The sequence below is a fragment of the Larus michahellis genome, chromosome 1 (assembly GCF_964199755.1).
Source record: "Larus michahellis chromosome 1, bLarMic1.1, whole genome shotgun sequence".
Taxonomy (NCBI): Eukaryota; Metazoa; Chordata; class Aves; order Charadriiformes; family Laridae; genus Larus; species Larus michahellis.
The window spans coordinates 62,184,890-62,212,427 of NC_133896.1; the positions used below are offsets into that span (position 1 = coordinate 62,184,890).

At 42.3% G+C, this 27,538-nt stretch overlaps 1 protein-coding gene across 4 annotated transcripts in view; it reads right to left on the minus strand.

The window, feature by feature from the left end:
- Window positions 1–27,538, minus strand: part of TBXAS1 (thromboxane A synthase 1) — a 245,277-nt gene that overhangs the window by 64,494 nt on the left and 153,245 nt on the right. For all 4 annotated transcript variants that reach the window (XM_074581949.1, XM_074581960.1, XM_074581970.1 and 1 more), the window contains 2 exons: window positions 25,876–26,006; window positions 4,815–5,129 (listed from right to left, as the gene is read on the minus strand). In XM_074581949.1, the coding sequence (XP_074438050.1) occupies window positions 4,815–5,129; window positions 25,876–26,006 (446 nt within the window). The remainder of the gene's footprint in view (window positions 1–4,814; window positions 5,130–25,875; window positions 26,007–27,538) is intronic.

Here is a 27,538-nt window from a genome sequence, read left to right on the forward strand (position 1 = left end):
GTTAAAGGAATTACGCTCAAACTTGCCTTTCCCCGTGCAGTTGGAGCAGACACAGGGATTCACAGGTAGAATGGGAAGATGCAACGCGTGGTGCCAGTAGTCTCACAGTCAATACCCTGTCGTTCTGCTTCCACACAGACGATGAAAAGCTGTGCGCTCCCTTTGCCGACACCCCAAAGATCCAGAATAGAGCAGAGGAAGGCAATAACCTGTGTGTCCTGGCCTATACAATAACCAAGGATAGAGGATTCTCCTGCTTGCCTGTCCACAGACTCTGAAATGGGCCTGATGCCTCTTCCCACTTCCAGGGAAAGAAACCTCATCCAGCCCCTACACTGAGCTATCAGCCAAGAAAAGACCCAAAAAGCCCTTCAGTGAACAGATGAGGAAGGTTCTGGAGGTAAAAAAAGAGTTGACAATCTATAACCTGTTCCAAGCACTGTCTTCTGAGGACACTTGCCTGGAAGTGACATCTCTACAGTGTATTCAGGCAGTGTGGTGGAGAGAGGCAGAGAGGTCTCCCAAGAGAGCTCTGGAACAAACTTGGCCGGACACAAGACAGCAGTACAACACGGTCAATCAGACCTGCCTCTTCTCTGGACTCCCAACTCCCAGCACAGAGCTGGGGCTACACCACTTCCAGCACCTAATCTTGTATTTCTGCACCACACCACAGCAGCTTGCACCAAGCTAGCGCGGGGATCTGTAAGAGAGCAGTGCCTTGGCCTTCTCCTTCCCCTTCATGCTGCCCCATTCTGCTAAGGTAACCCTGTGCAAGCAAGACAGATGAAGATCAGAGCAAACTCAGGGGTATCCTCAAGTACAAGACCCACAGCAGCCACCAAAAGACTGCTGTACGCCCAGATGGACTGACCTTGCTCTCCTTACTGCCTATCACAAGGTCACTGTGCTTTAAGTTTTTGACCGGTGTGCCAAAAAACCTGGAACCGGGCCTGTCATTTATAGCACCTTTTCTCAGATGGCTCTCACGTGTCTTTATAAACTTCGGTAAATGAGTGTATAAACTAGAGCTATCTACACATAAATCACTCTGTCCGCCACCAAAGCGCAGCCATCTCTGGGATGATACACAGCAGCTGCTGTAAAATCAGACCGCAGCTCTACACCACACATCAGGGCAATAAAACATGCTGCATGAGGCAACTGAAATGGTTGGAGGAAGGAAGGGGGACATGGTGGAGAGCATTTTGTAGTTATAATTACCTGAGTATAAATTTGCTTGAAGAGAGTACTGTGTTTAACACTTGCATATCTGCAAATCAAAGCGGTCTTCCACCACCTGTCAAAACAACCTGACTGTACCATTTCTCTGTGTTTTGGCCTTCTAAAGCCCTTTCTGAAAATTGCAAAGCACCTTGATAAGACCAAAGCTGATGATATGCTGAGCACAAGCAACAACCTAATCAAATTTCTTAGCAACTGACTTGATAACTAACTGCGAGCCTGTAGCTGCTGTGCCCCCTCCCTTCCTCTCCCTTGCATGACAACCGAACACAGCATCTATATATTCCCAGTTCTAAAATAGCTCTGCTCCCGTAACTTGCAACCCGTTTGCATAGATCTTATTTTCTAGGCTCAAGGAAGTTAATTACAGTCACGAAGGGGACTGAACCACTGCATCCTTTTCATTATTCTGGGATGGGCTCCTTGAGCAGTGCATTGTCCCCCCTGTTCAAATCATGAACTGTTTATAATACGAAACCTTTTGAAGGATGGGGCTGCACAGATTAGATCTATGAATTTCCTGGTATCAAGGACAGCAGATGAATAGTTATCCTTCTCTCCCTCTTCTCCTTGGCCATACAGCTATATATGCATCATGTAAAGCTAAACCCGTGTCATGGTTTAACCCCAGCCAGCAGCTCGGACCACACAGCTGCTCGCTCACCGCCCTCTCCCCCGTGAAGGGTGGGGAGAAGCGGGAGAAAAGGAGGGAAAAGGGAAAAGAAAAAAACCTCATGGGCTGAGATAAAGACAGTTTAATAGAACAATAACGGAAAAGGAAAATAGCAATAATAATAATAATGGAAAAAGAATACACAAGACACAAGTCACTCTCACCACCCGGTAAATTGATGAATTACCACCGTCCTGAGCAGTGATGGTGAATACAGCCTCCCCTGGCTAACCCCATTTATACACCAAGCGTGACGTTTATGGTATGGAATATTCCATTGGCCATTCTACTCTTCTGTCTATGCTCCTTCTCAGATTCTATGGGCAGCTGAAAAAAGTCCTTGAAAAACACAAGCATCGCCTGGCAACAACTAAAACAACATGCACTACTGACAGTCCTTCCACATGAAATCTGAAAACACAGGAACCACTAGAAAATTAACTCTATCCCAGCTGAAACCAGGACAACCTGAAAACTAGTAAAGTATGGGGAAGGGATTTGAAAGGTACTTCCAATCAATATATGACATGGGACAGCATGGTTTGGGATGAGGCCGCTGGTTTGGCTTGAGGCACCACACGGACTGTGTACAGTGCTGACCTGCAAAAATCATTCATTTAATTTGTGTGCCATCTCTCCACACCAAGTTTTAACTTCTTTGCCGCAAGCGTCCCTAGCTCCACAACCTCTCCTAGACACTGCAAGAGCTGAAATTATTAGCAAAATATTCCTGTTAGAGAACCAAGAGAGTCAAGCTTTATGCACTCGAATTGGTTTATTATTGAAACACTACTAATAGTGAGTGACAGCTCAGACAGACCCTATACAGTATAGGGTCCGTTTTGTTCTCTAGCTTGGATCAGGAGCACACTCACATCCAAGTGTCTTGCACTGGTTCACACTGCAGTCTCCAGGTGCACAGCAAGGGTTCCTTTAACTGGAACCAAACCAGAAGATCCATGTCCAACCGCTAAGGGGAATTTGGTACACTGGGCCAGACTCGAACTAACCCAAAATAAACTCCTGAGGTGTGTACAGTGTGCACTCGACAGTCCTCACTACCAACTGTGCAAGATGGCAAATCTGCATCTACAGGAGCACAATACCTGTTAGCGTAGACATAGTCATACACATGGTCTCCCTGTGTGAAATGTCTGGAAGCAACTGGCCGGTTAATCAAAGAATCATAGAACAGTTTGGGTGGGAAGGGACCTTGAAAGGTCATCTAGTCCAACCCCCCTACAATGAGCAAGGATGACTGCTTGCAGTCGGCTTTCTGTGCACTTACATGAGCAAGTGTACTAATCCATATACCCATCTACAGACAGATATGAATGACATCGCTTACCGGCCATTTTGGATACCTCTCCCAGCAATTTCACTTCGGTTTCTTAGATTGTCAGTTTTCAGTAACTGATGAGGAGATGAACCATGTTTTCCCTGGGGCTGCATAACAGGGGTTTCTATGTGCAACTCTGCCACCAGTATGAACCAGTAAACCGCACATACTCCAGGCCAAGTTGCCCCTTCACATCTTTGCAGGCCTGAAGGAAGTCAGTTGAACTAACTGGACACAAAGGCACAATTAGATCTGCCGTTATTTGAATGAAACAAGTAAACACGCTCCAGCTGGAGTGTTGTAGAGCTAATAACCTAAGAATATAATCCAAACCCTATAAATTAGGACATAACACATCAATGGTTTCATTGTATTGAGTTAACTCACGCCAGAAGTATGAAGCACGCACCGAGAAAAAGCTCTGTGGATCAGATTGTGCAGTCCTAACTTCCCCTGGTGTCATCCCTCTGCACCCTCAGAGCAAAAGCAATCGCAGACAGGGAACTACCATGCTCAGAACCTCATCATGCAAGACAAAAGAAGATATTTTCTGCGTACACAAATCCTGGCTTTTATGTTTGGACAATCAAAAGGAGGGAAATGGTAGCTTTTGAATGGGCATGCTTCTGCACAGTCGAGAATTTTGTATTACCAGCAAAGCAGAAAATTATACAACTCTCTTTTCTTGTTCTTTAAGTGCAACACAGAGCATGGAATGCACAAAAAGTATGAAACTCCCAAAATTGTATAGTGAAGGACTTCAGCATACAAATCCAGCAGTTAAAATCCTGCAAGACAGCCATGCCTGGTGCCCTTTTATTCCTGTTAGCCTTGTGATCCATTATAAAAGCACTCATGAAAAGAGAAAGACCCTCAGTCTGAATTCTCATAACTAACAACTTGTGCAGAGAGTGTAAGGTAAAAGAATGGCTGCCGCACGGTCTGCTAGATATACAAAATATTGGCAATGGTTATCAAGGAAACACAAATGCCCATGGTAAGTACAGATACTGAAGGAGATGTAATTTAAACACGGTATAAGAGAATTAAATACTGTGATTTTTTTTTTGAAGCATATACATATATTCTGCTGCTGAAGAAAAAAATGAAGTATGAACATTTAAAGCAAAACTGCAGTTTATGGTTTGTAAGAACACTGTTTATGTCCTTACAAAGATCAGTAAATAAAATTGACCTCAAACCCAATAAAAGTATCTGGAAAAGAGGAAAAAATAGAAATGTGCAGTTTTAGAGTCTGGTGACAGCTGTTTTATATCAATAATGTAAAACATTTTGTAAAGGTTAAGCTTTCACTATGACACAAAGTTTCTGGGCCATCTCTTCAGTTGTCGTAAAGTGAGACTATTTAACAGTTTCCAAAAAAACCCAAACAATATAGCTTCGTTTTGATTTTTTTTGATGAATATCTTAATAAAATGTTAACATATGCATACAGAACTGAGACAAATTGGGGTCATGCAGGTGCCGCAGTTGCATGACGACACTTACATTGCCTTCCTCCCTGCATGAAGCTCCGCACCAGCACATCATACTCACATGTTTTGCTGAGAACTCATCAACCTCCTGAAGCACCTTCTCCTGGCACTCTGGGTTGGTGGCTAGCAAATACGTGGCAAAGGACAGCGTGCTAGTGGTGGTCTCATACCCAGCGATCAGGAACAGGAAAGCTTGGCCTGCTATCTCATCCTCTGTTAACGTCTTCTGAACCTTTTCAGATGGGGCCCTGCCAGCAAGAGGTGCCTTGTTCTGTCTGGAAGCGGCAGATGGACTGATCACATCAAAACACCCGGCTGCCAGGGAGTCAGCTGAGTCGCGGGAGTCGAGCATCCACTGGAGAAAATCTCTGCGCCTCTGCAGAATACAGAATGAGAAGAAGCATGAAGAATCAGTCACAAAGCAATGCCTTTACCCATGGGGGATGGAAGGAGAGAGCTGTTTCCTATTTATACTGCCCACTTGGCTCCCACAGAATGGCCACCAGCCTTTCCCCAAACAAGGGGACTTCTATAAATTAGCTGGAAATGCCATCACTAAGAGCCGGTCACTGCTTTCTTCCCAGTGGGCTGAGACTGATCTGCCCCCAGTACGTAACAGGTTCATATTTTCACAGAGGACTGCTAATGGTCAGCACCATACAGAGCTTCTTTCATCCTCAGGGTGAGTTCTTGGCACTTGCTGGAGGTAAGGGGATTGACATAGTCAATGCACAGCCCCATCTGCACCCGCCAAGTGGAGGTGGCACAACTCATGCTTGGAGGAGGTGGCCCATTTGCTTGGAAGCACCCTCCTCATTTGTTCACATGGTCCAAAGCATGAAAGTCACCACCTAGGTTTAGGGTTGCACCTACAATAATTTCTGTGACAGCTTAACAAGACAAGACTATAAACTAATCTCAGTAAACTGGACCATCTTTATATGAGAAAGTAGAGTTACGAACACTTGTCTAACATAGGATTTATTTTTTTTAAACATATTTGCAGAAATACATTACAATTCTAAGCATTCCTCTACCATAAAACCTGTTTGGGTGGCTTGTCTTCACAAAATGCCCGCTGAATTGTTCTGCTGTTATGAAAACTGCTTTCTTTCACACTAGTTTCTGTCAGAAAAACTCTAATAAACAGACCTACAGACAAGAGTGAGTTGACTCCAAACCAGTCTGGACAGCAAGCTTGATTAGGCTTTGAAATATAACCCAAAAGGTTTGAATTGACTTTTGGGAGCGGGCATAATAGAATTGTGCTGAACCTAAGCCATAAGGCTATGTGATTGATTTTCAATTCCTCAAATACCAACAGAATACATGATAGCTCAAGGACTTAGAAGTGACTGCAGTGCCAGAACATGACAACTTCTGCAGTGGGATGGACAAAAGAAGGGGCCAAGTCTTTCTTCAAAAGAAAAAAAAATGCTGTAAAGCTGCATTTATCTGTTAAAAATAAACCATTTGAATGATTACTTGGATCTGATGATTGAGAGATAAAGTGGAAAAAGGAAAAGCCAAAGAAAAGGATAGGCAAACAAGATAAGTGTAAGGAAGGACTAATTAATTATAGATGTCAAAGGACTTAATCAGTTTTTTTTTTCACACAACATGGGAAGAGAGAGCAGTGAGACAACAAAAGAGAAGAAATACTTAGCATCCTGTGCTCAGCTCTGCTGCCAACAAACTGTTCTGACCAAGCTACACGCAGAGAGGAATGGTTCTTTTGAGGTTTGAGTAACACAAGGGGGATTAGCACACTGCCTCTTTAGCAGCTCCTTCCCTCCACCCCACAGAAACGTTTCATTTTCCATGTGTACGTTAGGCACCTTCTACCCCCATGACCACAGGGCATCCTGCACCCTGGTGCGCCCAAGAAGCAATGCTCCAGACAGTACCACTGCTGGTCACTGAACACTGAAGGACTCTACAAACTGGCCATCACCTCTGCATCACCTCCAAGGCACGGGATACGTGCTTTTCCCTCAAGTGAAGGCACACAAAGCCGCATTATACACATTGTGTTCAGCAAATGAGCTCCAGCTCTGAAAATACTTCCTTGTGCCTAGACTTAGGCACAATTTCCATATTCAGATTGCCCATGCTTCCTTGGTCTCTCATTTCTAACACAGTAAGCCAAAAGTTGCAACTGCCCTGCCACAGTCATTCTCCTCCAGTGTGGTATGTACCTCTGCTCTTTCATGTTCCTCTAGACTGGAGGAAACAAGACTTCACACGTACTTCAGCTGTGCATAGCTAAAAAACTCATTTAACTTTTCCAGGAAGGGCTTTATTCACATTCTGGGAGTCCACATATCGCACAACTGAGTGTCCAAGTCTTCGGCATAGCCTGTGCTTCAGGGATTTTCCTGGTGCATATATTTGTGTTAGGTCATTTTTTAAATTAAAAAAAAACCTCAACAGTCTAGTTCCAGTGTGTTCATTAGTGTGTGGATAAACTAGTCCAGTAGAGTAATGAACTGCACCTGTAGAGATAGTCCCGTTTATCCATAAGACTAGTCATCATCAGCTAAACTACCTTTATAACATAAAAATGTATAATTACATTCATATTCAGTGGAGTTGTAACACTGTAACATAATATAGTTCAAATGATATAACACTTGCTATGGTTCTGCATTCATCCTTCTCTAGCTGTGAATTTTCTTGTAAGCAAACCCATTGCCCTCTGAGGGTTTGCAGTCCCCCGTCGTGAGCTGTTAGCTGGGCCTGGTCTTATATTTAGGCAATACGCTCTCTGGAGACCACATAAGATGTTTCTCCAGCCTTAAACAAAATCAGGTCCCAGCCTTATACAAAGCATCCTCTTATTGCTATGATAGTAAAGTAATAATCATAATGACTACTGAATAAAATTTCATTCATGAGAATTTTTGCTGAAAGCAAACTTAATGAATGCTAGCACAAGTGAATATTCCCAAGAACGTGCTCTGAAATGCCTCTGTGGCCATTTTGAGGAGCTCTTTTTATTACTCACATAATATATTTGGTTAGGAATTTAAAAGCTTGTCTTGTTACAGAATCTGTTTATAAGGTCACCCTATTGAGAAACAACGATCTGTGCCATGTAATTTGTTCACAGGTGAGCAGAGGTTGCTAAAAGCAACAGCTTCATAAACAATCCTTACAAAAACAACATTCATTTGTAAAAACTACTTGAATAATAGTGGGGGAAAAAAGCACAAAATCAGAAAAATGCAAGCTTTTTTTTCAAGATAATTCCACACGTTGGAAGGAGCTATATTTTAGCGAAGCTTCTCTTCTTTATGGTTCATTCTACTTCACTTTAGGCATCAGTATAGAACGCAACATAAAAAATTGTCATCAACCCAAGCGAGAGAAAAGATTTCCAGGGTTACAACCAGTCATAATGAAACATATATTTCTTCCGCACCATCAGGATGGAAAAATCACTCTGACTCAAAAACCTAACAATGGCAATAGAGGCAAACACTAGCATAAAGCCAAATGTAATTGGATTGTTAAGTGTTGGAAATGAGGAAAAGGTATCTCATGAAAATTCACAGGGTTTTTCTTCACTTAGGTTGACAGCAGAAAAAAAAAAAAAAAAAAAGGGCAGTTTTTTCAGTTTGACAACAGACCAGATACTGACAGTGTAACCGCACAAACCCATTCTCTGGTCATCACATACAGCTGCTGGCTTCCTTTTTCCATCGGGGACATTTGTTTGATTTTCCTCACAAAAAGCAGAAGCCCATAATAGCCTCTATCCTGTCCTCTGACACTTGCATAGTTATGTTACAATGGCCTCAGAAACAAGTTCTCGCTTCAAAAGAACGGCGTGCCAATGCGGCAGACTCTTGTTTTGCCCCCGCACAACACAGAGCCTATCATTAAGTCAATGAAAATTGAATGGAAAGCCACTATTTGAAAAAATCTAATTTGAATGCAGTATGGGACAGGGTGCATGTCTAACTTGGTGGTGACACAGACATCCCCTTTGAAATATATAATAAGACAAGCGCTGCTTTCAGCTTCCCCAAGATAGACACCTTGCAATATATTTCCTGACACCAGTGTTCTGGGCCGTATCATTTCTCTCATTAGTCTCCTTAAACATCACCTGGCCATGCAGAGAAATCATTCTGCACAGAACCGTAACGAGCTATGTGCTGCACACTGGAAGAATAGACATGTGCTATACTGGGGAAGGCCAATCCCTCCCCAAATCACAGCTTTTAAGTTTTGCAACTGTCAGAAGAAGAGAGATGTATCGCTCACATGCGTGATGCATCATGACTCTTCTCATGGGAGGCAAGGGTCTTGGGGTAAGGGGGATGTCTCCAGCTCTTTCCATCCTAAAAAGGAAAGGGTGTTTTCACATCTAAGACTGACATACCCGCTGACCTTTTGGCAAATTCGCCGCTGCTGCGGGGATCCAGGGAACCCTTGGGTTATGCTTTCAGTAAAGAGATTGAGCCATGCAACTTCTCTGCAAGGCGAAGTCAAAAATTACTTAAGGAAAACTACCAAATGTGTATCAGTTGGAATTTTTGTTCTTAATGCTGTGATTTCGGTTGTGTTTTCTGCAAACTATAGTCAAATTTTGCACCACTCTGATAGTTCAGTTCCCCATTTTGAGTTCAAAAGAGCCCAGAACTACAAAAAGCAACTTGAAGCAAGGAACCAAACTAGAAGACATAATTGGTTGGCATTCTGTAAAGCACTAGCTGTGGAGCAAAAGTCATACAAATGTGGTGCTGCTAATATAATACCACTCACATAAACTGTGCAGACCCTCCTAGCCTTTCTCAAATGCTCTGATGGCAGCTCAAAAAAGCAGAAGCTAAGCTTCAGAATCCTTATCTAACAGGTAGAAAGTTCACATCTCGTATTATTTCAATTTCCTACAAACTTGTACAAACACTGCTATATTAGTTTATATCCAGGTCATTTTTTGTAAGTTTGATTTAGCAACCATCTTTTTAGGTGAGACAAACCCATGTCACCCTGAAGTTACCAGTAAAGCGCTGCAGTAGTCACACAGATCCTTTTGAAAAAGAAGCACAAAATGCAGTCCCACTAGAACTATCATTTCTGCCAAACCTCTTCGAAAGTATCAAATTCAACCTCTCCCTAACCCTTGCAGGTTTAATTTGGTTTCTCACTGAAACAAAAAAAAAAAAAAAAAAAAAGCCAGTCTCTCTGCCAAAACATCCAGTCCCAAAACATTCCAGTGATGGTCCTTTTCTCTTGTGCTTGAACCAGAAGCTGGAATTAACTGGGATGCCAGAGCTGACAGCCCTTAAATTTGTGCGTCTGAAGGTTGAGGGCATGGTGCTCTCACGGGGGATGCTCAGCTCTGGAAGGACCCGAAGTCTGTTGAACTGCAGGGTACGGCCCTTGCTCGAGAGCGGCTGGGAGGCTTTCAGTCGGGCAGAAAAACCTCTTTTGTTTACATTCATTAACATCAGCTGGTGAAACCACTGTAATGTTTTTATTGTAAATGGGCTAAACGTCTGCGGGCAGGCATGTCTTACAAAACAACACAACTTGCATTAAAAACCTGAGTAAATTTAAAGCAAAAAAATATATTCACTGAGTGTCCACTTAGAAAGTGGAGCAGCCTTTTGCCAGCCTGGCCTGATCTTAACATTTGTAGCGAAACTCCAGACTGAGAAGATTTTGCATAACTTTGGACTTGTTCTGTTATTTTTATATATATACATATATATATATATATATAAGCTCCTGTGCAAGTTTCTGGCAGTAGTTCACCGCAATGAAGGAGCACTGTGAGTATTCAATGACACCGCACTTGATGTCAGAAGCCACAGCAATGCCTGTGCTTCCTATTTGAAAGAAAAAAGTGTCCCTACAATAATGTTGCAAAATTGCTACGTGAAATGCTGAGCAGGCCCAGAAGGGGCAGGTGCATCAGCAAACGGATGAAAGCACCTGAGTGTGGAAAGTATGAAACATGGTCACAAAACGTATCTTCTATATGTGACCAATGTTCTTTTAAAAAATAAAAATAAAAAACCAAGAGTAAGTGAAAATTCAAGTATGACATGGATTTTATTGGCTGAATTTGCTGCTAAATCTGCAGAGTAGCCGATACGAATTACTGGTTAAAGCACTGACCTCCACAGAAGCTGGGATGCTCAAAGCAGCACTCCCGTTTTTGGCATTAAATCACAGTTATAACTGGTGCAGCTTCTCCATCTGTAAAATCGGTACAACACGCATCAAATCTTATAAGACCCCATGAGGAAATGCTAATGATGATCTCAGGAAACGCTTTAAGACCTAGGATGAAAACAGATTTACACAGACTCACAGAGTTTAAGGCATAAGCACCGTCACATGGGGCAGAGAGGCCTGGAAGGAATTCAGCAAGTTATCTACTCCATCCCCTCGCCACAAGGCAGCATCAGCCAAACCAACACTGACAGCTGTTTGTCTAACCTGTTCTTAAAAACCCAGCCAAACTCCTGCTTCCCACAGCCTCCCCAGGCAGTCCACCCCAGCACCAAACCATTTTCGTCACTGGAGAGGTCTCCCCTCCTCCGGTGAGTCACTGCAGATATTGCAGATCATTAGATTTCACCCAGCTACACCCACAAACTCTGAGGCTCCACAACCTGAACTTTGTACGTGTCTCTCTCTATATATATTACTTCAGTAGGTCTTTAACAAAGTATTCGTGAGGTGAGAGAGGAGTGCTCAGGTACTGCTGGTTTCTTCCTCAAAAATTTTGCACCTTTCTGACCTTCAAAAGGCAAAGTTAAAGTAAGAGCATTAGCAATCTATAAAGGCATGGGCAAGCCTAATTCAACCTGATAATAAAGCTGGGGGGAATTCTTAAAAAACAAGATTTTGTTAGGGACCTATCTCCCTTCAGCTTAAACTGCTGGAAGTGGCAGTAGAGGACTCATATCTTGAAAGACATCAACCTCCTTCTAGAGGTGTTCCCACACAGTCCAGGGATGAAAATAAATTTGAATTCCAGATCTAATTGTTACTCAATGGAGAGAGAACAAAGAACTGTCCATAGTTGAGACAAGCTTAACCTAGCTCTTTATGGCTCTTGTAGAAGGAGGCTGCTTTTAATCTTAAGTGTGTGCACCTGTTGACTGTGAGCTGCGAGATCCTAGCTGGAGGCCTAACTTGGCTGAAGTAATACGTAGGATGAAAAGATACTACAATTACGGGAGAGCGAAAATAAGGCACACACCTATTTGAGTGTTTTATTAATTACGCGGGCCCACAGGGAAACCTATGGCTTGCCTAGAGAGCTGGACACCCTTCCAGTAGTTCTTCAGTGTAAAACCAAGGGATTGTCTGCAGTCTGGTCCATTTACACCCTTAATGAACTGACCATTGTCTCTGACTCTGAAGAGTTTCCTTCCAATATTAGGCTGAGCAAAATGAGCTGGGTGCCTCAGAGAAGCACTAAGATTCTCCATGAAATTCAGTCTAAGGTAAACAAGTGCCATGCACTTTGTGGCAGCTGGTTGGCATCTCTGCCGCGTTGGGCTGGCAGCCTCCGCCCAAAGCACAGCACAACAGTGCAAGCACCACAGCTCCCTCCATCGCATGCACACATGGGGAAGGCTCAGAAAACTTCAGCTGAAAATGCAATGGCTAGCGAGTCTCATCCAGCTTCTTTCCCAATCCCTGCATCGTGGTGAGCAAGAGTGGCATCATGAGTCTCATGAGTAGAGTTGGCATCATGGTAGCAAATTACAGTGGATTCCAACCTTCTCATTCTGTATTTGCAAAACATTTAGGATAACAACACTCCGATGACAACTCCTGGCGTTATCAGAGTACAAACAATAAATACTGGATTTGTGTGTGCGGTAGCTGAGCTTCTCCTGCCCCACACGTGTTTTGCTGCTTGGAGGTGGAGGAGTGGGGTTATCAGAATACACAGTGGGCAAATACAGCAAGAAAAGAAATAACCGGGCACTGGGGAAGAAGAACAGATTGGGCTGCCCCCCCCCACGCCACGCATGCCAGTGCGTGCAATGGGCTCTGACTCACAAGCCAGCAGCGAGCTGACCACCCTGCTGCACGCTGTACGCACCCATCCTCTCCCAAAGCTTAGCTGGCCTCCCAGTAAACCATTCAACAGGCCTCCCCTCCACTATTCGCAGGAGAAAGGGCGGATGCAGGAAGGGAGTGTTTTAGGCAAAGTGTCTGACACCCAGAAGCTTGACCCTCTGCTGATTCAAATTGCTGACTAAAGGCTGCTGCTGCCTGCAGCCCTCCGTTCTTTTTCTATTTGCCATAGATTATAATCGTATTTGCTTAAATTTAATTCCTGATTAATACTCAGTTATGTTTTTAGCAATTGCCTGAAATTCAAGAAAATGCACAGGAATCTCATTATTGCTTCTTTATCCTTTGTTCTTCCTGCCCCATATGCTCTCTTTAACGTGCTTGCAAAGCCCCACCACTCACTCCCAAGAGCCATCAGGACGTTTCGGGGCCATCCTGGGTGTCTCCTGTTTGCACCCTGTCCTCCCTCACCTCTCCCTGTGCTTTGTTCAAGATCCTCTCTTTCTCAATCATATTACATATAGATTGCATACGTTTTGAGGGAAGGAACACCTCATTATTTGGTTTTGTGATGGCCTTAAGTAACTCTGGTTAACTAAAATAATATATTTCCTTTCTTTAAATAAACCAATCATGTCTGGGAGACTGAAATAAATGACATGTACTGTTACAACAAAAAGTACAGTTAGTGCTCTTTATGTTCTTTATTAACGATATGGAAAAAACACTTATCTTTTTACTACTTCTCTGAGCAACTGCTCTCCACTGCTGGCGAGCAATCCTACTGCTGGCTTATCCATTCATGATCACACCTGCACCCTACATTAGGATTTATCCTGGATCTTCAGCTATATTAAACTGGCTTTTACCTATAGCACATAAATCGCCTCTACGTCTGACCCTCCACTTGTGTGCGTGAAGGGGTACAGATTCCTAACACAGTGGTTAAAAGCAGTATTGGAAAGGAAAGGATTATTTTCAGTTACCCAGTGACCAATAACAAATTGTGTTATCCTCTGCAGTTTCATGGATGCTGGGTTCAGTTATGGGTTTTATCCAATAGATGGCTCCTCGGTAGCAGGAAGGATTCTCCCACTGCTCTCCTTTCCTTCACAGAGTTTCAGGGCGACTTTCTAATATTTACCCAGCCATTATCTTGCAAATATAGGCATTTTGTGCACACTGACAAACACACAGTAGCAGCGTGTGTGCATGAATGAAAGAACAAAAGAAAAATTAAATGGCATTTTATACATTTCATGCCACTTTGTCCTCTGCCAGTACAGGGATGCATGAAAAATGACAGTCAGGCAGCCCTGTGGTCTGGAATGCTTCCTAAAGTCAAACTGAAAAAAAAAAAATACAACTTCAGAAACACATGAATATTAACAGCATGCCAGAATGCCAGCTGTCTTTCTCCCCGAAAATATGAGGACATCTCCCACATCTTCCAGATCCCTGACTGAGCAATACTTAAGCAACTTACAGGCATCATTACTCCTCTGTCAATGAAAGATTTTTCACCAAAAAAAAAATAATCCTATGTGTAATTATTGATATAATGAACCAGGAGAGCTCTATGTAATTGGCAGGGTGCAAGTTAACATCATTATGAGTAATGCTGCCATTTCTGAGATGGGGAAAGTGAATACGCTTTTGTTGTTTTCCAGAAAACCATAATCAGAATAATAATAGCAAAACCCTAGACATTAATTACATTCAGACAAATCATGTTTATCCCATATACACGCTTGTGACTTCTCTGAATCAGAGAGCTGTTCCCAGTCATTTCTGTCCTGAGACCTACCTTGCGTCTCACTCGGATCTTGTCAAACACCTGGCAGTAACCCCACTTTGGGGATTGCGACCCTCCGGTCAGACCACACAATCAAGTGAAAAGTGAAAACAGAACACCCACACTAAATAATAAATCTCATAGAAGCCAGACCATGGCGATTTAAATTCCTACAGCTTAAAACTTCAGTGGGGCACAACAATAAGCCCACCTTACCTGCTGTTAGCATCTAAAATAATAACATTCCTATTAATAACCTTTATCCTTGAAATATTAAGCTGCTTTGAAGAGGGGGGGGAAGGTAGAAAGGGACCAGTTTACTACAAATATACAAATAAATATACAGCATCTTGCCATTAGCACAATTACAGCCATAATAACTGTCAAGAAAAAAAAAAAATGTTTTGTCCCTGTTCAAAGCCGAGCACAATCACAGTTTAAATTTCAGAGCTCCAAAAGGACTTGCCTAATTCCATTCCTAGCTAAAACTTAGAAAATTCAAACCAACTTGCACTTTGCTCACCCTAAAATAAGCTTGTCAGCATGCTTGATCGTGGGCTATGACACTATTGCTCCCCTTTACTCCTGAGCAGATGCCCCAAACACCCCTTCAGCCGAATGGGTGCTGTGAGGAGACAGAGCTCGTGTAAAGGTAGCCCCGTGCTCCGGTGACCCCTCAGCTGGCAGAACGGCCCTTTGCGTGCCCAAAGAACAGCTGGGACATCGCCCTTAAACTGTGCAAGGAGTGGATTGAACCCCTGGCCAGTCCCAGTACTGGTGAAACACAAAAGCTCCATCTTTCCTCCCGTCTCTCTCTCGGGATGCCGCAGCCAGCAGAACTTACCCAGACCCAAAGCCTGCAGACTTTCACCCTCTTCCCCTTTTTAAGGGGCTAAGTTGCAAATGTGCTAAAAATTAGAGTTCACCACTGAAACACTGACAACAATTTTCACCGTGGAGCAGTTTAAAACAGGCAGCAGTGATATTCATTAAGCTGTTAATAATGGATTGCAGCACAAAGCAATTTATCAAGTTTCCATTGTAATTAAAATCGCTGAATATTTGGGCACTTGCAATGCACCTAGCTCTCCCTGCTTCTGAAGCTTTACATTTTAATGTGAATTATGGTTCCCTCTCCCCAGAGACCAACTAAAAAGCCCATTTTAATTGGTATGTTTTTAATTGAGATTACATTATTAAAAAGTGTACATTTCTGTTGAAGAGAGAAAGGAGGTGCTTGGCTCCCCTCTGCTCTCTGTCTCTCTTAGATACAGCTTGCTTATCCCAGCGGGAAGGAAGAACGAAGGGTAGTCGCTGCGAAGAAAGTGGAGAAAGCCCTGCACAGTCACGGGTTATGAAAGCTGCCATTGACTGCCGCAGACGCAGGATTTCCTAGGCAGATTTTCAGGGAGGGAGAGGAATCGCGACAATCGTTCAGGCTGCTCTTTAGCAAAAGGCAGACGGAGGAACGCCATGCAGGGATTCCTGCCTCGCAGCCAGCTGACATCAAGGGCACGTTTTAGAAAGCCTCTCCTCAAGGTTTCCAGTGACAGACAATCTGTCGTTTTCCATAATAAGTTACTCTAATGTTAAAATATCCTCAAAATCCAGATACAGTCATGAGCGGATGGGGTCTAGTAAAGCGGATGGGGTCTCCACCAGGCTGGGGGCAGCGTGGAGGCAACCCCCAGGGCAGCCTGGGCATGGTGGCAAGAAAAGAATTGCCCCGGCAAAGAAAGCTGGTCACCTCTGTGCATTGAGATGGTCAGACTGACTTGCCACAGGAATCAAAAGAAAAGCAACTTCATGCACTTGGCATCCAAATGCTGGCCACATAAATGGTTCTCCTGTTGGCAAGGTGGGCTGTCGGTGTCTCTTCTAAGTAGGAGTATGGATCTGCTAAGGTAAGCAGACACAAGAGAAAAAGGAGAAATATCAAAGGAGCGCAAAGTAGATACCAACAGTTGAGACAGATCAAGGGAAAAACCTCCAGAGATCAAAACATGCCAACAGATGGACAAGATGGTTGAACCAGAATGAAATATCACGGAACGGCTTTTTCATAACTGCTTCAGAAAAGGTCATACTGTATTGCTAAAAGAAGGCAGTGTGTGGGGCTGAGAGAGGTCACTGTAGGCAAATAGAGACGCAGAGAGACTAACAGAGAAAAATTTGAAAATCACCCACTAATGCCACAAGTGCTACGACTACTCCCCTCCTAGTTCTGGGAGCGACTCCGTGAGGAAGGACGGTGAACAGATAAAAGGAAAAAAAAAGGATGAAATATGAAAGACAAGACAAAACTGAAAATATTAAAACTGACAGAGAAAGGGAAAGCTCTGTTATTGTAATTAGGTCAGTAAATCTGTGATTTTTTTCTCTAAATTATGAATTTAGAAGCTACGCTCTAGCTATACATGTCAGAAGAAAGCCTGTTTGTAGAGCGAAAGTACCCAAAACATGCTATTGGTCTCGATGGCAAGGTAAAATAAACACATAAAATCCCGGTCCCGGTCAACCGATCTCTTGCAGATTTAGATCACGAGTAAGTGAAAAAAAATAAGGCTATGTAAACCTTATATCCCACCTTGGCATTAAAGGTCACCACCCTGTTATGCAGAAAATTTATCTCCAGATGATTTCATTTTATGGCAAGATTCCCTTTATTTGCTGATTTGAAAACCCCACACGTTGGATGAAGACCAGATCACTGATTAAACAGGAAAAAGGAAGGGCTTTCAGTGATCTAAAGTAGGATCTTCTGAGAAACTTGGGAGGGACAGACCACAAGGGTAATGTACAGAAGAGACGAGGAACTGTAAGAGAGAGAAGTTACAAAAGAAGGGGAATGTGCACAACTTCAGGATGACATTTTTTTTCCTTTCAGCCAAAGAGATGAATACTGAGACTGTGCCATGGAGGAAAAACAAATGACAGGAAGCGGGAAAAGACACGTTGGAGAAGATTTACTTTATGCTGAGGGAATTGTAAAGGGAAACTGCTTCGAATCTTATAGGAAAATGACCCTGCAAGACAGATGTAACATTGCTTAGGCTGCGTATTTTGCACAGATGAGAACATGCAACAGAAAGGCCAGATTACTTACTGATTTGGCGTATATCAACAGATATATGACTACATCAGATTCTGCCCCGAGTCCTATAAAAGAAAGGCAGCTGGAGATGCTTTACTCCCTTCCCAGAAAACAGATACTGTTTTCTCAGCCCTGGACATAGCAAAGTCTTGCTGGATCTGTGTAACTTCTGTGACCCAATATCTGGGAAAATTTCCCCAAAGACACACAGTGACCCAACAGGTTGCAACAGCCTTGATCCAATTATTTTCTCTGATCGGAGTATCAGGAGAGATGCTAACTAACCAGGGGACAAACTTTACGTCTAAGGTCATGAAACAGCAGTATCGAGTACTAGGTATAAAAAGTATTAAAGCCTATGCCACATCCTCCTCAAACAGATGGCCTTTCAGAAAGATTTAATCAGACATTGAAATGCATGCTGCGAATACTCATTACTAGCACAGGATCAGGCTGGGACAAGTGGCCAGCACTGACGTGATTGCCTACAGGGAATTACCACAGGCATAAACAGGATTTTCAATGTTTGAACTTCTCTCCGGATAACAAGCACAGGGTCCCCTTGCCATCACAAGGGAGGGTAAAGCAAAAAATTCATTACAGGGTGGGCCAGGTCTAGTTTACAGAGGAGAAGGAAGAGACCCCAGGCTCTTATAAGGAAAAACTACCTTCTTTTTGGCTTCCTCATCCTCCCTTTTTCCACCTGTGCTGGTCAACCCACCACAAAGCTCAGCGGCACAGACCCAGTGTTTGCTGGATACCAGCTTCAACGCACAATGAGCTCTTGCTCTTCTTATTCTTATGGAAGCATAAAACAGAGCTGTGACCACCCTTGCCCCTTCAGTATCAAACCCAGGAAAAAAAGGGTATAACCACGACAGCCAGCATCTAGAGGGAGGTGTACACAGAGCTGGCCAAAAAAAAACCACAAACCAAAAAGGACTTTTGATCTCCCCTTCAAGGATGGGGCAGTTTCTTTGAAAAAGACAGGTTTGCCTTTTAATTCTTTCCTCCTCCAGTTTTTCAGAGAAATTTTACTGCAAACATTATTTGAAAGAGTCCTTAAGCTATCTTTTGGCCTGGATTTTTGATAAACAATATTTTAAGTGACTGATTTTACCATATAAACACAATTTTAAAAAGTCACTAAAACCCTTGACATTACTAACTGAGCATGTGGGTTTATTTATTTTTACTCTGGATGAAAAAGCCTTTTTTCAACACTAAAAAATCCCACCCTTCTCAATTCAAAGGTGTTTCTCATACGCTGTAGATCAGCAAAGCCAAATGTCCATCTTCAGTTCCCCCACCGGCTGGTGAAAACAGGAGAAAAATACATGAAGACCTCATGGACAGAGGCATTTAAGCCCTTCCTCCCTGTAACTCTGAAGGCATCCTGTTGGCCTAATGACTTCCTGCGGATTAATGCTGCTACAGGGAGCATTTGAACCTCCCCTGTTCTGCCCAGAAAGGGGTAAAAATACCATTGGAAGGCCTTCTGAAGGAGCTCCACCAGACATCTCTTAGAAAGAGAGGTTAGCTTTTTCCTGCATAGATACTCACATTTTCCCAGTTACTGTCTGCAAGATCATTCTTGGCAACTCTGGATACCCAAAAACTTCACCAGCTTAATCAATATGAACACCCTGGTCCTTTGAGTTCATTTCTGTCCTTTGGTACAAGTCTATGTTCTTGCAAACTGCAGCAAGTGAGCAGTGCTCCAAGAAGTCAATGAGACTGCTCAGGTGCATGATGGCAGTTTGGACCCCAGATCGTAGCTGAGGTGGGAAATGTGAAATATGAGACAGGGACACCGCTCCTGTCACCCCCTGAAGAAGAAATGAAGATACACAGTGGTGGTTGAAAAAGACTAAAAGGGAGTGGGGAGAGATGGAGGCACTGGATAAAGAGTCCCAGATGCCAAGATTATTTTGTTACGGTTGCTGCAAGGTTTGCTGGAGTGGGGCAAAGAATATATATACACGATACGGTACACATCTGCCTGTTCCTTGTCTAGGATCCATAAAGCACTCTGATCCATAACTGAGGAGGCAGTAGAAACTGTTTGATAAGAGCAAAGGGTGAGCGATAGCAAGCAGACCTGGCACGTGTTTGCTGGCAGCAGGTAACCAAGCAGACATTTGCCATCTTCTTGCGACTGCAGTGCTCCTAAAGCACTGGGCTCACAGGTGTGCTGGGCTGCAAAACTGGGACAGATGCAGCAGTAATGCAAAACTCTCCCTGATTCTCCATCAACACGCCTCGGGGAGGTGAGAAAGTCACTGCTCTCGTTACTTATTCTGTCCTTGATCTCTTTTGAGCAGAGAGACTGCAGAACTGCATTTCATGATGAAAGCAACTCAGCCAGACATTTCAGCCCAGGCTTGAAACCAAAAAGATCACATTTCCTGGGCCTGCAATTCATCGTTGGAAAGATAACAACAGACTGATCAAGAAATTTCAACTGGTGACCAAAAGTAATAGGGATTTTGAGCTCATTTCCATTTGAGGTTTTGAGGCCTTGCTATGTTTAAACACCCATTTAAGAAATTCTGAGGAAGTTATAAAATTCATTAAATCTTTAAGAAAAAAAAAAAGGATTTTTCTTCAAATGTGGGAAGGAATACAATTTTAAAGCAAGCAGTCATGGCTTGATTTTTAAAAGAAGGTGAATAACTAAAATGCCTTTTAACATAATGCCACTTTCTTTTCCTCTTAGAATCACTGTGTGCTGACCAAGCACAGACACCAGATTTAATGTTCCTAAGATTTTTAACGTGTAGTAGAGAAATTATAAACTTTTGCTTAAAACAGCAGAGATACAGGTTTATTATTTGGGTTCAAATCCCATATTTAGCAGAAATTCCCTCTATATCTTTAAGACACTCTTTAACCTTCTGGAAAGCCCACTTCACATTTCCTCCCGACAAAGGCAGTGGATAATGACATGATCAAACTGTAAGAACAGCCCAGCGGAACAGAATTGTAGCATCCCTCCCACAGACTTAGAAAAACAAAAGGACCAGACTGATCCTTTGTTTTACTGACTTGATAAATCAATAAAAATTGATTATTTAATATTGCCATATAGTACGTATCCTTAAATGGACACCTTCTTCTCTCAAATATAAACAAGTTTTGCTTGGTTTTCTACAAAGGCAGGAAAACTGCACACTATTAGAAGATGTCTAATCCCCCCATCTGCTGTTTCCTTAGGAAAATATTTACTTTTTAACATCTGTACTGCATTTCCACAGTTCAAACACACACATAGCTCCTGGAATGTACACAGTATTTAGCAAATTTTTAACTAAGTTTTCTTAGTAATTGTATAGTTTTCCCTTGACAAGGAGAGGATCAGACTTTTTCAGAAGGATTACCTCTGCTCAACTCATTTCAAGCAGCTCTTGAATAAAATAGTTCATTAGTTCATGAAAAGGAAAAACTCCAGGGAACTGCTGGGGAAGGAAGAGAGAAGAACAGAGTGCCACAGTAATTAGGTTTTCAGATTGTCCCTTATCCTCTAGAATGCAGGTACATACACACATGTCCCTCTTCCCCTTAGGTAAAGCGTTTAGGGGAGCTCATTGCACGTTTTTCCCTGGGAATCAGTGTTGCAGAGATTAAAGCTTTAACCAGGCCATCATTTCCCAGAAAGATATTAAAAGATACCGCTTCCTTATAGTACTATTACTCTTGCTACCCAGGAGTGAAAGGGCAGCTCTCTCCCCTTTGCAAGCATCTAAACAGCTTAGTTTCACACTTCCTTAAAATTTAGTTTCCCAACCTTTTTAGGGTCCTATGGCTGATGCTGGAAAACCAAAGGATTTCCACACACCAGAAATCACTGCCTGGGCGTGCAGGCAGCCAGCGGTCAGCAGAGCCAGTGAATGTACTTACCAGGGATCAGGGAAAGGACTGGTAGGAATGAGGGCGAGAAGTGGGGAAAACTGGAGGGGGTTGCAATTGTTCACCAGCCATTGCTGATCAGAGGAAAACCTCGTTTCATCTAGACCCAGCACAGAAGGTCCACAGAGCATCCCAGGGCCTTATCAATTCACAGGAGGGCGTATCATCACCAGGACTGACAGCACCGTACAGCTTCTTTGTGGCTTTACACCACCTGGCTCATGGGCAGCATGGTTCTCAGCAGCAAAGCCTTCACACTCTTCTCCCATTGCTCCTTGCGTCTGCTCTGCACTTACACTAAAAGCATTCAGGTATTCCATAGGTCTCCAGCCAGATTGACTAAACTACCAACCGAGATGCCAATGAATACAGTTCTGGTGATACTTCTCTGTGCTTTGTCACCCCCTCATTTCAAATTGGCTTGACACCACCAAGAAACAGCTGGGCATCATCAGAAACATCAGCAGGTCACTACCTGCCTGGTATGGATGGGTTGAATTATGCATTCACAGCAGATAGTCTGACTGGAAAAATCAGGAGACGTCAGAAGAATATGTTGCAGCCTCTATGAACTCTCCAATTCTCCTTGTTAAAGGGCATATTTTGAAAACTGGATTTTCCCACAGATCAGTTGTGATTTTCCAAAAATAATGTTTTGCAATATCCTTAAATTGTTACATTCCAATTGTTACTACTACTATGGATTACAAATGAAATTCTGGCCTTTCATCTGCTGAGGGGGCTTAGTTTCAACCCTTAGTTTAGTTGAGCACCATGAAAGACTCCTTCATCTAGATATCATCATTTAAAACAGACTGGTAGGTTAAGAACTGAGCTATAACATGCCAGAAAAACAACTCTTACATGACTAATGATTTGCATATCAGATTATTAAATGAAAATCTATCAAACTATCATTTATTGAAGTAAACAAACAGTCTATCTGCCCTGATTCTGGAAACATTTTGCCTAAGGGAAAAATTTAAACCTGGGCAGATAATCAGGATAAGGTATTTGAACATTTAAATCCTGCTGGAGTCTTCAAAGTAGGTGTTAAGTGGTGCATTAAATTTGTGCTGTTTCTTCTGAGCAGGGTGAATTTGCTCTTCTGTAAATAGTGGGGAAAGCATTTTACGATAATTTGAATCCATGAATAAATGTAATATATTAAAATTTCTAAAGTATGACCACTAAATGTTTTTGTACATAAGCCAAATGAGTGGAATATCCAGGACTGAAATTATTTGACTGACCAAAGAAAGACAATATATAATTAAAATGACATCTGCAGCACCAACCGATGCGATGAGAGAAAGTGACATCACAGATCTCATATAAGCTGCAAGCGTGTTATTAGATCTAAACCTGGCTGTAAAATTACTATCTGCCCGTGGGATTATCTTTAGGCATTCAGAACCATTGTTTCATTTACTGATAGAACAGGGATGATAACAGGCTGACTTTGCTTGTCACATTGTTTTTTTGGCCTTTCTTTATTCTTCGTTCACATTAGCTGCAGATGAGAGGAAGACAAGCTTCAGCTGAACCACTTTCATGGAGCTTTTCATTGTTTTACAGTTTGCTGTAAAGGCTTTTTTTTTTCCTTCCCCCCCCCCCCCCAAAGAAAAAAAACAAAGGCATTTTTAATGGTGGTAAAATCAATGAAGAGTGAAAGATGCACACAATGTAACATCTAGGAATGTGGCAAATTTAGGAATACCCATTGGCCTAATGCAGCAAAGGGAGACCAGAAGACTTTGCTTATAGCTCCCATTATTAGCACAAAGAACCAGTAGCTACTGGGTATATCTTGGCCCCATTAAAATTCAGAGCCAAAACTCTGACTGACTTCAGTGGGTACATTTCATCATTCAAGACCTAGAACACAGGACATAATTCTCCTTCAGTGCAAGGCTATCTGGGATACCTAATATCTACAGATTACAATTCTGCATTAAATTGGACACAGCTGCATTTTGATCTGTTTCACATACCATTTTTATGTTCCTGTCAAATTATTAAGTTGCCTATACTTGTAACAAGACTCGTGTGCCATCAACCTAAAATAGTCAAAATTCTAAGAGTGCATAAAGAGACAGGCAGCGAAAAGGGGGAAAAAAGAAACTCCAAACTTTCCAGTTGCTTTTGAAAGCCATGCTAATGATTCTGAACTGCAAAGGGGACTTAATACACCCTCATATGCCAATTTTGCAAACTAGGCAAAAGTCCAGGAGCAGGCGGGACCACAGCCAGTCATGGACTTGTGCATACACTGCTAAGGCAAACATGGACCTTGTACTTCCCTCCACGCTGCCCTGATACCGGGCAGCTACTGCCATGTGTTATCTCTTACAGCATCTCCCAACATCCCTTCCAATATAACCTTTTAAGGTTCCAATATAACCTCTGCTCCATCAACCACTGAAACCTGCAAACAGGCTGCCTATGCAGAGAACGCTGCCTCTTGGTCTTGTCACTACCACCTTGCTTTCCTTTGTGTTTTCTCCTAACCATACCCACCTGCTGTGCTTTATCTTAGTCTGCAGTTTGAGGGAGAGCCCGTCTCAATTATAGTGAAGGATTTAGCCCATGATTGATGCCCTCAGTGCTACTGACACAGAAATACATTGCATTTTATTAAGAGTAGTTAATACATTTTTTTAACTTAGTCAGTAGTTAATATAGTAGTTAATAACATTTTTAACATGTATTAACAAAAGTTAATACATACTTTTAATCCACATTAAATTGTTTCATCATCCCTTTTACCCTTTTATAAGTGATACGCAGAATAGACTTTTCATGCAGACCCCTTCAGTATAAATCTTTGATTCAAAAGTGTCCATACATAAAGTCACACCAGTACGCCATTAAAAGCTCACACTGGATCTGTGCAGCAGCTTGTATACACCATCCCTGTTAGAAAATATTCCTCCAGCGCTCCGCTTGGGGCAGGAAACATGTTTATGAATCATGAATTGTTTGTGGCCGGTCAGTGGGGCTTACAGCCTTTTGGATGTAAAGAAGGAGATTGCACTGCAGAAAAAGTCAAAGAAAAAGAGCAGAACACGCAACCCAGCAAAGAGCATCAATATCTTTGAAAATCAATTTGACTTTTAAATGTGTCCTGGATGTAAAGTAGGGTAAACTAAAATCCATTTTTTTTCCTGAAAGGTGACAGCTCTGGGGCTAAGGCGTGAGAAAAAGCTGAGGAGGTCCATTTTCACCTGTGCTGTTACACCATCAGAATTGCTCTTCATCTCAAAGTGGTAAGAAACATCCCTTACAATATCAACAGCTTCTTAATGTGTATGTTGTAGCGTGTTTAATGTAAATTGCTATGCAAAACTAGTCACAATTACCTTTAAAATGGAATTCTCATGGACGTTCTTTGTTTCTCACTACACATCCATAATTAAGTGGTTAACTTATTTTTAAGGATACTACGTACAGCCTGCAGCAAACAATGGTCCAAAAGGACAAGTAGACCTAAAGAACTTTTTCATCACAGAAATGAAGCACATGCCTACGTTCTAAATGCTTTTTATATCAAAAATAGAGAGACTTTAATGAAAATTTGTGTGCTTTCAGATGCTTCATAAAAGAACAGTGATTGAAACAAAATAAAAAAACCCAGAAATGCTTTATGTCCAGATGAGAAATACATAGATAACAAATGATTTGCTAATAATGCATACCCATTATTTTGCATTCTTCAGGTAGAATTTAGTACCTTTCTCTTTAGCCATCTCAATATCAAGTGTCTGCTCTTAACCAGACACTCAGGTTCTTTGCATTTTCCAAAGCAGTAGGAACCGTCACAGGACTACACAAAACCCACCTCAGCTCCTAGGTAATGACTGGGTTGAAACACTCAGTGGGGCTCCCCTTTCTCCAGCCATTAAGGAAAAGTAGTATAGACAAATCACCTGACTTTAAGACGAGAAAAAATTCTACAAGGTGAATTCTTCCTTCTCCGTCTAGAAACTGGGTTGGAAAGTCATCCCAGATGTAACATTTTCTGCATCCTTATTTGAACAGAAACACTAAGAGAAACAGTCTTTCTTGTAATATGTTAACGATACTGCATCAACACCAACCCTGGTCGATGGTACCTAAAGCTAAAAATGAATAAAATCTTCACTAAATTGCTTTGAATGTTTGAACAGACTGAGTTACCTTTTTCAACTGAGGCTTATGCCACTTACAGTTTTTCTTCCTCAAAACATTTGATTATCCATATATTTATCACAGAAATGGCCTTACCTCAGCTGCATCTTGCTGGTCTCTAAAGACAATTGCATTTTTTATGGTTTGGATAAAAAATCCATTCAATTCCTTTTGTTTCTTGTTGGGCAAAATCCGGAGCAATGGGATCATTATGAATGGGAAAGAAACTGTAAGAGATTTTAAAGAGGAAAACACAGAATCAGACTGTAAAAGCATATAAGATCCCCCTCCTTTCATTAATATTATAAAACTCGTCAAATAGGATGCATTACTTCTGTGAGACCTGGTTTTTCCTCTTTCTCTCTCCCTCTTCGTCTACTTCCACACCCATATGCTGATAAAGGATTTCCTTTTAGAAATTCCATGTTTGCTGGGACTTCCCTGCCAGACACATGCCCTCCAAGCTTGCTTCCACAATGCTTCAGGATTTCAGTTCAGCTTCTTGGTGTCACAGAGCCACCACAACAAAGGGGAGAATTATTTTCCCTGCCTGCTCAAACACTTACATACAGAAGGTGGGGGATCTTGAACTAGCCTGGCAGCTTATGGCAATGATCCATGAAATTGCGTAGTAGTCAGTTCTCCAATATTAGGATATTGGTTTGCCATTTTATTTTGCATCTCTAAACAGGCCACAGATTCTGGAAGTGGGATGTTATCACAAGGATGATCTCCAGCCCATGGCCTTTATAGTCAGGAACTAGAAACCTGAGTGAAGTCTTGCATCTTAATAAACCCCTGGTTAACTTATGAAGAGCTTAAGACTAACAAATCAGTCATTTGTTAGTCACATCAGCCCTGTGCTGCCAACAGGGCAACACGGTGTGGAAATTCAGACCACATAATGCACCAGTAGAAAGAGATTGACCAAGGAAACCAACGCCTACAGAAACTTTCTTTAATGAAGGACATGGTTTTAGACATATAGGAGCATATTTCTGTCCCTTCAGAAATCAGTCACAAATCACACTTTGCAATCAGGTTAAACATTAACCCCAGGACATTTTGGATACACAACTCCAGAAGGAAACAGCTTATGTACTGCTAGTACAGGCGCAATCTGTAATGCCAGCAGGATCAGATGGGCACAGGAAACTTTGCCACTGTGCCACCTGACACGACTGTGAGCAGGTCTACATAGCAAGACGGTAAAACCTCAACAACCTTGATTACGCTGTGGCTTCCTCAGCTACAATTCTCACTACCCTTGCATTAAGAATGCCACTGACACTGTGAAGCCTTAGCTTTCATGCCTGAGAACTAAATGGCTTTACACCCCATTCTTGCATTCCCTATCTATTCACCAGAAAAAAAAATGTGTTCTATTAATAACAGCCTTCGCTAGCATTTAACATCTTTATCCTTTATAGCCATCAACCAGGCTGCTGCTGCTATTCAAATAAAAATTTGGAGGACTTATACTATCTGCTTCTATTTCTTCACCTCTTTCCTTTAGTGGGTTACTAACCCACTGTTGTTTATGGATGGGATTTCAATCTCTACCAAGGAAACCAAGCGCACAAAAACTTTATTCTCAGGCTCTGAAGAGCAGTTACTCTGTTTTAATGCAGAAGTGTATTAAAAGAGATACCATAGAAACTACAAGTCTCAGAAACCTTCCCCTCAGATCAACCTGGAGCATTGCCTTCCCAGACTCTCAGTTTCTGGAGAAAGTTGCATTAATGGTGACAAGAGCTGT